This window comes from Gallinula chloropus (assembly GCF_964237585.1).
Source record: "Gallinula chloropus genome assembly, chromosome: 5".
Classification (NCBI taxonomy): Eukaryota; Metazoa; Chordata; class Aves; order Gruiformes; family Rallidae; genus Gallinula; species Gallinula chloropus.
In genome coordinates this window covers 45949505-45962674 of record NC_140090.1, presented here as the reverse complement: position 1 = coordinate 45962674, position 13170 = coordinate 45949505, and the positions used below count along the sequence as shown (strand labels likewise).

Here is a 13170-nt window from a genome sequence, read left to right as displayed (position 1 = left end):
TATTTCCAGTATTACAAGACATTTCCTCTGAAAATTCCACAACTTGCATTTCTTTAGAAGCCAAGCAGGTCAAATCTCAGGCTTCTCCTGCAGCACATCCTCTATTCTCTTGATCCTCTTGCCTCCTGTCTGCCCATCAGTTTTAACCTGAATATGCATTTTTGACCATCCAGAAGCACACTCTCACCTGGAACTTCACCAATGCTCCACATAAGGTCTGTTTAAGGTGTGTTTATTTACATCTAATGAACATGCTTTGCTGCTGTATCCTGGAACATTTTTCACTCTTCTTGGCTACATTACTTTGCTGGCTCACTCAAGGCCAATAACCAAGGCATTGATCTTTCTCGTCTTATTTCCACGTGCTAAGCAGAAACACCTATAAATGCATAAATTGACTTCATGCTGTAACCTTTGAATCTAGCTACTGTCATTGTCTAACGTTCTATTCTAATGTCATACTAACATGGGCAAAGGAGTTTGATGTCATAAAGCAAGTTTCACAATTCTCTCCTATTTTTTGGTACCAAGGGTACCTGAAAAAAATGCAAACTTGCTCCAAAACCCAGATGTTTAATTCCTACTATGACAGTTTCTCTTCTAACATAGCCCATCATTATCTCAAGCAAGTTCCAGCCCACCCTAAGCCTTTTATCCCATTTTGTCCATCAAGAATAACTAGATAAAGAATATGGCCACCTCCACCATCATTTTATGAGCATTTAATATTAACTGGGTATGTACCTACAACGCTGTAGAGCAGCTTACTGACAAAGGGCAAAGACAGAAGACTGCTGGGATCCCCTCACAGGATAACACCTGTAGTAACACACTTTTCAAAGCTGTATCCTATTCCTACCAACTTGCCCTGAAGTATTCCTGGAGTTTAATTTTACTACATTTCATCTATGTACTCATCTTTTGTCAAACTGGCTCTGATTAAACAGGTAACTGTGTTCACATTACTTTGTTTTTTAAAGCAAAGAAAAAAAAAAAAAATCAGACAATACCAAGAGAACGGACCCCTGACTGTATGTGGAATTGACACCCCGCTGCCTTATTATTATTATTAATACTAGTGGCAACAAGCATCTGCAGTAGCAAACAATAGCTTCTTTGGATTTGTAGTTATCTCAGTAAGCACAGCGATGGAGATGGCTTCCTTGAAATGCAGTCTGAACTTCTGCTGACACCAAACCCTGCACGGCACATCTGTCTGAAAGTGCTTGGATATAAATCCAGAGCCCTAGATTGCAGCACAAGCATCTTTCCAGGCAACAGCAATTTCTCTTGTACCAAACAAAATGGCAATATCTAGTAGTCTCTCTTGCTGCTTTTAAATTCCAGAGATCCTTCAAGATTAGAGAAACATCTTCAAAGTATGTGGCTACACACATTTCCTTGGTAAACGCTGTAGATTTATCTGGATTACAGCAAATGAGTACACTATCCAGGGCTTTGGAGGCGTTCTTGGAAATGAAGAGCTTGGGTCCTTGGGTTTTTAAGTTTCTCCAAACTTAATATACTTGTTCAATACAAATGCCATACAACCTACTCCAAAAAAAGAACTCCTTTTAGCACAGAGTAGAAACTAGGTTCAGTGTATGTATTACAGGACGTCCGTTTACAACAGCCCAGCCAACTGCACATCACCTACTACTTCTCTGCAGCTCCGAGATCCTCTACATACTTGTCCTAAAGGGCCACCAGCAGTAACAAGAGAGTGAGCTTCAGGCGCTTCTGCTGCCTGACATGATGAAGTCTTGATACAGCAAAGACGACAACACTCATCAGCCAGAACACAACACAGCTAGGACTTCTCCTTGACTGCACTCCTACAAAAATGGGCTTTGCTATGCAACCAGAAATCTTCACCCTGAAGAGAGCCTATGCCAAGCACTGCGAATCAAACCAAAGGCATGTAAAAAAGGAGAGAATAGGAGGTGACTCTCCTTTGCTGGCACTTTAGCAGCTGGCACACCATCATGCAAGTTTAAAGTGTGCTCTTGCTGTCTAGGAATTTCTTAAGTTTTACTTTTTTAAAGTTTAATTTTAGGCGTGATTTAATTTATGCTTTCACAGCGCTTAACCAGCGTAGCAGGGACTGGATTCTGGTTGTAGTCATGATTTGTTTGATGTAGTTTGATGCACAAACACATAAGGAGTAGAAAAACAATTTTGCTGTGGTACAAGCAGGAGTCTCTTCACACATAGTTCTTTGCTGGTACCTGGAATTACCTGTCTCTTCTAACACCACGACACCAGACAGTAATTAGTAAACTAACCCAAAGGGATTCCAAGAACCAACCCTTCATTACACAGCATGTCACTCTACAACTACCTTAGAGTAATAATTAAGAGCCATAACTCAAGTAGTTCTTCACCACAGATGGCCCCAGTCAGTAACACAAAGAGAAGCCTCCTGAAATGTCTTTTTCTAAGTATCAAACTGGGTTTATAACATCACCAGTCACCACTTTTGACTGTAGCTTAGGAAAAAGCTGTGTATCATGTTAATTGTTATAAAAATCAAGACCTCTTTTCCCTGGACCCAAGCAACTTGATGCTCTGGAGAAGGAACCTGACGCTTGGTTAAAAACAGCAGGCATGCATAAGCATGTATCACCTTTGGGCAATCCTCTGAAAATATATGAAAATTTAGTAAACATGGGGTTTTAATATCAGTTTATGAATGGTGAGATTCAAGAAGGTAAGCAACCCACACAACTCCTGGAGTGCGGCCACACGTGAGAAGCAATGTGCGTTTGCCAGCACGCCTGGGCAATGACAGCACCTCTCTCCATCAGGCAAGCAACCTAGCTGGACAGTCATGAATAGTTTCGTGTTGAAAGGTGTGTGAAAGGTGACTGTTTAGCTACAGTTCAACAGTAAACACTTTTCTTCCAGCTCTTGGCGAGGTCGAAGAGCACTGCATGCTTTCCAAAAGCAGCTTCCTGTGCTTGGTTTTATAAATCATTATAAATCAGAATTGCCAATAAGGAAAGAAGGAAAAAAAACAAGCAGGGGAACATGTATATTGGTACTAAACCAGGAGCTGGGCAGTGCAATCCCAGGTGCTGGATTCAGCAGTACAGGCAGGAAAGGAAGAGGACGGGGACATCGTGGTTGTATACTGCAGTACAGATAGGAAAGGACAGCACAGAAGGATGAGAGGCACTAAATGCCTTCGAGTGATACTGCAGAGAAGCTGCTACCATGTAAAGAGGGACACTAGGAGCACGAAGGAAAGTAGAACTGGCCCAGGAGGAAAGGAAAAGTACAACCAAATGTTAGTCTTTAATAGCTGTCAAGCTTCAGTCAGGTGCGGCTGGATCCAATGAACAGCTAAAACCCCTGGAGATACCGTCCTGATTGAGCAGGTGAAAAAACCCACTCTCAGCAACTGATGCTGGCCAGTTCTATCCCAATTAAATTTTGCACTTCATTTAACTTAAGGAGGCTCAGAAGTAGGCTAACCAAAGGCAGAGTCATAATAATAAGAAAACGGGTAAGAAGTTAGCTTGTGCTTTCAGTGCCCTTGCTCCATCCAGCTCTTCCCCAGGGCCCCCTTCTGGCCCTAGCTTGGGGACGTCTAAGATGGCTGCCAGCTCCTCCCCCCTCCAGCAGGTTTTACATAGTTTTCCCTCTAAAACAGGACACAAAGCTGGCGCTCCATCTTCCACCACTGTGTTTGAAGCACTAGCTGTCACATCAACCATCGTAACAAGAACACTCCAGCCCTGAAGCTGCCATCTTTGAGTGCACTGAGGTATCACCCAGTCAGACCCAAGAACCCAAAAAGCAGAGACTGCCTCTCCCAGGTTCCCAGTCCGACCCTTTCCAGCTGTTACACAACTTCTTATCAAAGGAGAGCAGTGCCGGTTTGAATAAGGGAAGCGGGAGCTAAGCAGAGAGACAAACTGCTTGTAGGCAGCTGGTTAGGTACAGCAGCAGTTTAGGTAGAGAGTGGAACTGAATGGGTAGGAGGAGAAGGCACAGGGATGGAGTATTGCAAAACACACGGTACGTGCATGTGAGGATGGCAGTTCCCTGAGGATATGCACCCAGACTGGACCAGTGCCAAAGGAAAAACAGGGATGGAGGAGTCATTTAAGGAAATCAAAGCCCAAGTTGAGAGTAAGTTTTGCTCTTCCCCGCGCTCCCTTCCCGACACACGCCTCCAAAGAACTGCAGGCATTCCCAGCTGTAACTCAGCTCCCAGACATAAAACCACTGACAAAGGAAGAACGACGTTCAACTTCTTATCGAACCACAGCAAGATGCAAAGGACAACTGCAAAAAGCACACAGCTCTCTAGAAAGACACAGCTTCAATGAGGCTACTGCCTGTGCTCACATTCTGACATCCTGAGACCTCAAAATGCCACAGATTTGCTGAAGCCTTTTCACAGACAATGAAACCAGTATTTAAGAAACACTTTGTATTCGAGAAGAGAAAAAGGCATCTCAGAGCTGTGCACAGAAGCGCCAAGACTGACCACACACCAAGCTTCGCTTTCTTGTCTCAAAACCTTTTATGCTATAAACCAACATGAAATGTGAGAATCTAGCCAGGTAGATTTATGAATATCCTAGTCTGTGACTAAATAAGGCTCCTCAGCTAAAGCAAAGGAAAGCCTCAGCTGTCACCAGGGGATACCTTTGGTTATCGGGATCCCAGAGTTCTAACTTGGCATTAAAAAAACAGTACCCCCTACCCAGTTAAGTAACAAATTCAGAGGCCTCTTCTCTACACAGAGTATGTCCAGTATGTTAACAAATGCAAAATGCTTCATAAACATCGACTTAGGCTGCCTTGGAAACAAAACTCAGGGAGCACTTAGAAAGATCTGTAACGCCTTACTAGCGCCGTTATTACTTAATCTAGAACAGTGTTATTTGATTTACACACCTTTAGATAGGAGTAACTCGATCTGTTGTTTACTAACCAAGGGAATCAATAAAAAGTCACCTAGGATTTCACTTATCACCCCTTACCAAAAAAAAAAAAACCCACAACCAACCACAAACAACCCACCAACAGCTCGTATTAGGCAATGATCTTTAATGCCTTTATCACGTGGAAAAACTCCCAAATTAAACCAATTTAAATAAAATTTCAATAAATCAGTTACACAGGGTGCCGCTCTTCACTGCATACCCAACTAGGGAATCTCCGAACCGACTAGATGTCAGGGTTCAAACATGAAGCGATACGTAAACTGACCTGGCTGAGATACTGCAGTGGCTGTAAACTGAGTAGCCCAAGGGGGATTCTTCTGTCCTCCAAACTGAGCCATGGCGAAAGGCAAAATCTCCTGGGTGTCTATCTTCTATAACTGCAATCTATTAAAATAAAGCGCAGCTACAATCTTTGAAACACATACCGGCAGGCTACTTTAATTCTGGGTCAAAAAAATAAAAAGGAAAAAAAAAAAGGAGAAGAGAAGCGTTGTAAGATTATCTTCACACCGCTACACCTGGCGGGGGGCATCGGCACAGGGTGCGGGAAGCGGTACAGAAAGTTGCGGGACAAGCCACACCACGTTCTCCGAAGGCACCATCTCCTCCCTCCCCACGTTAACAATGGCACTAACGCTGCTCAAACGCCGACGCGCCGCCAGCTTCCCTCCCCGGCGGAGACTACGGGAAAGGCGGCTCCGCGGAGCCAAGAGTTTCGGGTTTGCTTTTTTCTTTAACTCGATGTCGTTCTCTTTTCTTCTCTAGGGCTACGGCTAGGCCGCGGCCGGGCGGCGCTGCCGGCGGGAGCAGGAGGAGGGACGCTTTCCGCCACGGCTCCGTCTGCCTCTCCCCGAACAAGGGCAAAGTCACCACGCGAGCGCGGCGGGGCCGCTCACCAACTCCGCCGCGGGCTCCCCTTCGCTCCCCCGCGCCCGCTCCTGCCCCGTAACGATTACGGTAAGAGCCGGCTCTACCTACCCCCCAGCACCAGTAACAGCCACCCCCCGGCCCCCCTTTTTGTGTTCTGCGCGCGCGGCTCCGCGTCCCCGCCGCGTCCCCGGGCCCCGCCGCCGGGCAGCGGGAAGCGCAGCACGGGAGAAAGGAAAAGGAGAGGCAGCGAGGGCCAACCCTTCCTCCCGGCCCGGCGCAGGCCGGCAGCAGGCCGGGCGGGAAGCGTGCGCCTCCCCACCCCCCGCCGCGGTGAGGCAGCCGCCGCTCCTGCTGCCGCCCGCCCCTCCTCCTCCTCCTCCTCCTCCCGCCGCCCCCGGCCAACAATGCGGGCCTGAGCGCGTGTCCCCGCCCGCCGCGCTCCCTCCCCAACCCCAGGCGCCGCCGTGGTCTGCACCGGGGAAGCCTCCGGGGCCCCTTCCGCCGCCGATACCTGAGCGGCGCCTCGCCGGAGCCATCGCCAGCCCCTCCGAGCCTCCCGCACCGAGCGCGCCCACACTACGCAGGCGCTCCCGCCCCCGCGGACGGCAGCGGGTGGCGGCGCACGCTGCTTACGTCTCGGTCTGCGACCGCATGACGACGCCGGGCCTGAGGGCGCAGGCGCGGGGCTGGGCTGGGCTGGCATCTGGGCGCGCGCCTGGCCTGCCGCGTGCGGGGGGCCGTTAGGCGAGGGGAGGTGCCCCGGCGCCATCTTGGCAGAGGCGGGCGGAGGTGGTGTGGACCGGGGGGGGGCGGGCCGCCATCTTGCGCTTGGGCCTAGCGCGGGTACGGGCGGCTGGGTCCACGCTGTGATCTCCGGCCGCCGCAAGCGCGCTGTTCGGTCCTCTCCTGCGCCCCCCACGCGCCTCGTAGCCAGTGTCAGGCCGGGCAGCTTGTAGATACCTCTCACGGGTGCCTCGCTGCTGTAGGAAGCAGGCAGCCTTCAGCAAAGCTAGGCCTCTGTGCCCGGAGGGTTGAATTTATGTGAAAGGTGTGCAGGCTAGTAGGTGCATCAGAGGTGAAGGGAGAGCCGCTTCACAGAGGCACTCATCAGTTAAGATGCTTTGAAACAGAAACTGCACTAAGTAGTTCATAGGCAACAGTAATTTATCTTGCTTCTTTTGTTCATGTTTGAGCCATCCATCTCTCACATAGTTGGGGTTTTTTTTACATACACTTCCTTTGAGGTGAAATACACACATGGGATATTACTTCTCAGAGCAAAATCAACAAGACACATTTTGTAAATGCCAATGGGACTTAGGAGTGTTTTATTTGTTTCCATTAAAAAAAAAAGCTGGAATAAAATCCACTTGAGAGGCAACATAATTAAACTCAGGCTTGCAGTGGGCTTGATTATGTTTTGGGTAGCTAGAGAAAGAAGCAGGAGACCACAAGGTGAAGGTAAATTTACATCACCATTTGGTACTCTGTAGTGATACAGAGCTTTCTAACAAGATGCTTGCAAGGGGTTAAAGGGTGCTTGCTAACAAGATGCTTGTTAGGGGGTGCTTGCTAACAAGGAGCCTGTTAAGGGAGGGGGGCTTACTAATAGGGTGGTTTGAAGTGCCATAGTGGTTATGTCAGAGGTGACCCTGCATAAACAATGTCTCACCTGAACAACTCATAGTTAGTCTTTACTGATTAGTGTTCTTGAGATAATTTAAAGCGGAGCCAGGACTGATAAGGAGGAAGCATCCCAAGGATGGTGGTGTCTGAGATAGATCAGAAGGAAACATCCTGTCGTGGTTTTACCCCGGCTGAGAGCCGAGATCCACGCAGCTGCCTGCTCTTTAAAGGAAAAGAGGAGGGGGAGAAGGGGGGGGGGCGGGGGGATGAGGCAAGTGAAGGGAAAAGGAAGGGGCAAATAACAACCCCAAAACCAAGAAACCAAAAGCCCGTGGGTTGGGATAAGGATAATTTACTAAAATAGCAGAAAGATAAAATATAACAATGCTAACAGGAGTTTAGAGCAAAAATATATGAAGCTGTTGATACACAATGCAGTTTCTCACCGAATCACAAAACTCAGGCCGTGCCACCCAGAGCTGTCCCGGAACCCGACCATCCCCCAAAAACCGCGTGTCCTGGAGCTGACTGCTCCTCCTCCCATCAGCCCCCCTTTATACTGAGCATGATGTAACAGGCATGGAATACTCTCTTTGGCCAGTTTGGGTCACCTGTCCTGGCTTCGTCCCCTCCTTTCTCATGAATAGAGAAATAAGAAGAACTGAAAAAGTCCTGGACTGTCTGACACAACTAAAAACATCAGGCACTGCTTTCATTTTAACTCTCAAACACAGCATTCCATCCGCTACTACAAAAGAAGTTCACTCCATCCTGACTGAAACCAGGACACATCCGAAGGATAATTATGCCCATCTGGAACAATCACAACTATGCATGTGCCAGGGGAAGGAGGTGAAAAGTGCAACCTGATGAAGACTTCAGGCCTTCATCGCTGAGACCCCCTGACGACCACCACCATGAGGCAGTGTGGAGGTGCAATTGGGAGGAGTTTATGGGAATGACTTCTTGGGACTAATTTTAATACGAAGTGGGACAGGTTATGCATAAGTCTATATGTGTATTACAAAATGCCATGAATATGTAACATTCTACTGTATATAGTTAAGGTGAATCACTGTGTTTGGTGTGCGTGTCTGTGGTGGGGTGATCCCCTGTGCACCCAGTGCTGAATAAACATACCTTCTTTATAACTCTTTGTGAGCTGTGAAGTCAGCTTCCGCACATCAGTAGTATTAAAGACAGGTCTGCCATTAAATGGCTGTCCCAGCTGTAGTACAGCAGTGACTCATTTTGAATTCTTCAGCTCTCTGTAGCCTCTTTTCAAGATGTTTTGATGAAGAGTTGTAGTCGAAATCCCCATGAAAAAACCGTGAGCGCTTCTAGTCTTATTTCTTAAAGTTTAACTCCAGATACTGTAGGTGTCTTGAGTACATTGGACAGTTTCATCCCAGCTTGGTGAAGGGGCAGAACTCTGAAAGATTGGGCATTTTGACAAGTTACCTTAAAATAATCAGGTGAGATTGAGAAACAGACTCAAATTGGAAGGTGAAAAACCCTCCTTCCAGCCTTCTTGGTGGTTACGGATGTTAAGAACACAAGCTGGGATATTGTGGATGATAATTTTTAGAGTTTACAATCCAAGTAACATCACACGTATTTTGGCACAAGCAGCACACTTAAAGATGAATAGAAAAGCGCAAAGAAAAGAACTTTGATGTCCAGAAGTGCTACGCTAATAGTAAAGCCTCCTAGTGTGAGTAGCTAATCCCTGGGACCTCCCTCAGCTGCCTGTGTTGGCAAAGGAAAGACATGAAGTTATCTGTGGCACCTTATGCAATGGTGTAGCTGCGCTCGTTACTAATCAGTTTTCTTGAATTGGAAACGTGTGTCTCACTCGGTATGTGATGAAATCCTGCTCTTCAAAAAGGTTCAAAACTAACAGCTTTCTGGTTTGCTTTTTAAGGATCTGTGGTGAGTGGAGCTCTCTGAGTCAGCACCTCTTTGTATGACACTTCACGCAGTTGTAGAAATGAATACATTTCCACTCGGCAGTACCCAGCACGAATCCAGCCCTGTGGAAGCAACAGCTAATATACTAAAAAGTGTAAATGGTGAAGAGGGAGTAGAAGCACGCTGGTCTCAATATTTATTTGGTGTAGGTGGAGTGCAGATTGAGAAGTCAGTATCACAGGTCCCGAACGAGCATATCAGGTGTTTAAAAAGCAAGTGCATGGCTTGCTTTCAGATAGAGGAGTTTCTCCAGTAGCTCGAGGAAGATGAAGTTGTACTGTTCAGGCACATGGTATAAACTTTGGGCCTGCACTGATACTGGTATGTATCAACATGTTATGTTTCTTGTTGGATGAGAAAGGAAAAAAACCCCTAAAATCTTGTAGTTCACTTCAGAGATGCAAACACATTTGTCCTGTCTAATTACTCCAACTTCAGATCCCTAAGATGTTGGAGAAGCAGAAAAATAATCACATTCGTTATTAAACAAATCTTCACTGTCTTATGAGTGTCCCTAAGGTGTCTCATAACAGTAACTGTTATCATAAGTGTACTGTGAAACAAAAGTGTTTGCTGCAGATGGTTTGCAACCTGAAAGGAATGCCTATGTGTAAGCTGCAAATAGTCTTTGTCCTTGCCTTTAGGAATAAGTTCTGCCATATATCCTTGGAAAAGTACAAGTGGAACAAGAAACTTAAAACGCTTGCCCTTCTTTTGAAAATAACAACATGGGTGAAGCTGGTTGTAAGGAAATCGTGAGAACCAAACGCTTCAGAGGCAAGTTCTCCCTTTACCTACACTAGCACAGACTGCTTCAACATTAGACTTTATATATAGTGTCAATAATGTACAGCCATTTATTAGAGTTCAGCACCACAATAACAATGTTAACAGCTGAAAACCTGTGTCCAAAAATAAAGCACTTACCTAACAGTTGACGCTGCACAGCAGCAACAGAGGCATGGTGGTATTTCCTGCATCAGGTAGAACAAAACTACTTTGAGATATCTTAAGTGCGTGCTGAGAAATAAAAATGTAGAAGAAAATGTGAAATAGGCTTGGTTTTGGTTGGAGGAAACTGGAAACTGATTTAGCTGCATTCATACTGTGTATTTTGGGGAGTTAATTGCAGGAGGAATTACAATCTTCTAATAAATGTAGTTTTGACAAACTGTATGGTCCAGAAGACACAGAAAATAGTGCCTCGTACTGAGCACGGAGCTACTGGGCAGAAGACTAACAGCTATCAGCATCTCATCACATTGTATCCACCCAGCTAAATGCAAGGCTTTGCCAGTCACAGGGAGATGGTTATTTCACTCGGTTTTCATGAGGTAACTTTGATGATGAAAGATTATATTTTATTATTATAATATAATATCACTATATTACCTTTTGCTGCAGTTTATATTGATTAAATACAGCCTTTAACCCTGCTGCGGTCTCAGCAAGCGGTACAATGTTTGTTAATGCTGAATTTAGATGGTAAATGGAATTAATGTCTTTCCCAGGCATGGGATAAAACCGTAATCACAGCTGTGGTTGAGCACCTGGCACTACTCCTGGTGCTGGCAGATGGTAGTGCGGGGGAGCTGAGGTAGCCTTTCACTAAGGAGCCCTAGTGAACTCCATCAGAAGTACCAAGAATTAACTTGGATAAGCTTTAAAGGTCTTTACAAGTTTACAGAATGATTTAAAAGGTAGAACAAGCTTCTCAGTGCTCTGCAGCTGCATTGTGTACGATGTAGTTCGTATAAATTGTATCCCAGTTTCTTTCAGGGAGGGTTAGTAATTATAACAGCAGTAGATAAGGGAGATGTGACAAGGGATACATATCAAGGCTGGCTGAGTTCTGAATAGCACTGACGGAGAGCTGTAGCAACTCCCATCCCCGTGCAGTCGTGTCCAAAGTGGATTTGTGAATAAAAATATGTAGGGAAACAGTAGCTTATTTTGGAGAGGATTTGAAATCAGGTAGAAAAATGGGACAGTGCTGCTCACAGTGACAGCTGGACTGGAGAGGGCTTTATAGATGGGTCTGATGAAGGTCTTTTCTTACAGAGCTGCTTTAGCGTGGGCACCACAAGTAGCAATGCGGAGAAGAGGACAGCTTTGTCCTTATGTTAACAAACATAGCTTTGCTGTTTGTTACCTTGCTGTTGCAGCTGTTGGCTGCAGGTACAGGGTAAAACCTTTCACAGCCTCGGTGGTTACAGCAAAAAACCAAAATAACAAAAAAAAACCCAACCAAAAAATGGCAAACTGAACTGTGAGGTGATACATAAAATTACTCAGGAAAAAAATTTGAACACAGCCTAGATTCAAGAGGGAGACATACTTCTGAAAAAAATAAGAAAAACTATCTCTTAATGTGTGTCTGCTAATAACTGTGAGGATATCCTGGGGTAAATAGAAGAGTGACCAGATTGTGAGTGGTGCTGAAATGAAATGTAAGCTAAAGACTGTCTCAGTGTCCTGCTCACGGGTTAGCTCACCACCAGTGAGGCAACTCCCGGGAACATTTCTATTTCAGTTCTGAGCTCACAGCCCCGCACAGAGCCCTGCAGGGTCTGTGCTGGTTACAGCTGTGCTTTGCCAGTCCCATGAAAGCTTGGCTTTCATTCACTTGAACCGATGCTTTGGCACAGTAATTGTGTGTAAGCAACTGAACATCTTTTCCTAACCAAGTATAAAATACATTTTATTTCCTGAATACTCCCATCTGACACTGTGAAATTAACAAGGAATATATTCCTGTGATTGAGAGAATGTATCAGAAGGAAACCCCTCTTGAAAATGCTTTTGGACTATCACACCTAATGTGAAATTTCAGAGAAACAAATTTCTTGCAAAAGGAGGAAATCTCCTTTTAGAAAATGCAAAGTAATTTCTGAACTAAAATCAGGCTGGTTTGGTTTCAGGAACTCTTTTTTTTTTTTTTTTAGAACTCTTGGTTTTGCTTAACCATTTAACATTTGACTTTAAGCCAGAGTACTTAGGAGCGGAGTCTTACAGTTCTTGGGGGGGCACAGGATAGCACCTACCTAATGTAAGTTGAAGGAGCAAATACTGTTACAAACATTAGTTTTACGGGAGGCTTCCTGGCCAGGGAGAGCTGTAATGTTTGAGCTGTTCCTCCTGACACATGGAAGATAAAGCAACAACATTCATGCTGACCAGGGAGCAGAGGAATAGCCGCCCTGCATAAGGGCACAGCTTTTAAGGATTCCTTTCTTCTTACCCAAGCTGACCTGTAGTTGAGCGTTTTAGGGAAGTTCTCAGCACCTTTAGGAAAGTCTTGTTTTTTTAGGTGTATCAGGTTTTGTTGTGTATACTAACAGGGATTTCTCATCCATCTCCTTATAATCCTGGGGAAGCCAAGCTACATGAAAGGCAGAGTTAATGCCCTCCTAGAGACAGGCAGTAAAGAAGAGAAATGGGAAGAAAAATCCTGACTACCTTGGAAATCTTAGCTCTGTTTCTTGAAAAGCAGATGAGAATCTATTTCCTTTCCACTACTACCTGCGGGGTTTAGCTTCTCACAGCAGAGCACAAGCCTTTGATCTGGAGGACAGGCAGGCCTAATTCCCAGTGCAGTACTGCTGCGTCTGGAGAGTCAGAGGTTTAACTTGCCATGCACTACACAGGATTCAGTGTGCAATAATGGCCCTGAGTTAACGTCTCTTTCAGGGTGAGAGGGCAAAGGAGAAAGACTGAAACTACTATTTGCTCAGATGCAGGA

The 13170-nt window shown here is 45.7% G+C and overlaps 1 protein-coding gene across 1 annotated transcript in view; it reads right to left on the bottom strand.

The window, feature by feature from the left end:
- The window catches only part of CCAR1 (cell division cycle and apoptosis regulator 1), a 29360-nt gene extending 22931 nt beyond the window's left edge, over positions 1 to 6429 (bottom strand). The window contains exons 1-2 of the mRNA XM_084264763.1: positions 6343 to 6429; positions 5227 to 5345 (exon numbers count right to left, since the gene is read on the bottom strand). Of these exons, the coding sequence (XP_084120889.1) occupies positions 5227 to 5299 (73 nt within the window). The 5' untranslated portion in view covers positions 5300 to 5345; positions 6343 to 6429. The remainder of the gene's footprint in view (positions 1 to 5226; positions 5346 to 6342) is intronic.
- Positions 6430 to 13170: the final 6741 nt, after the last annotated feature.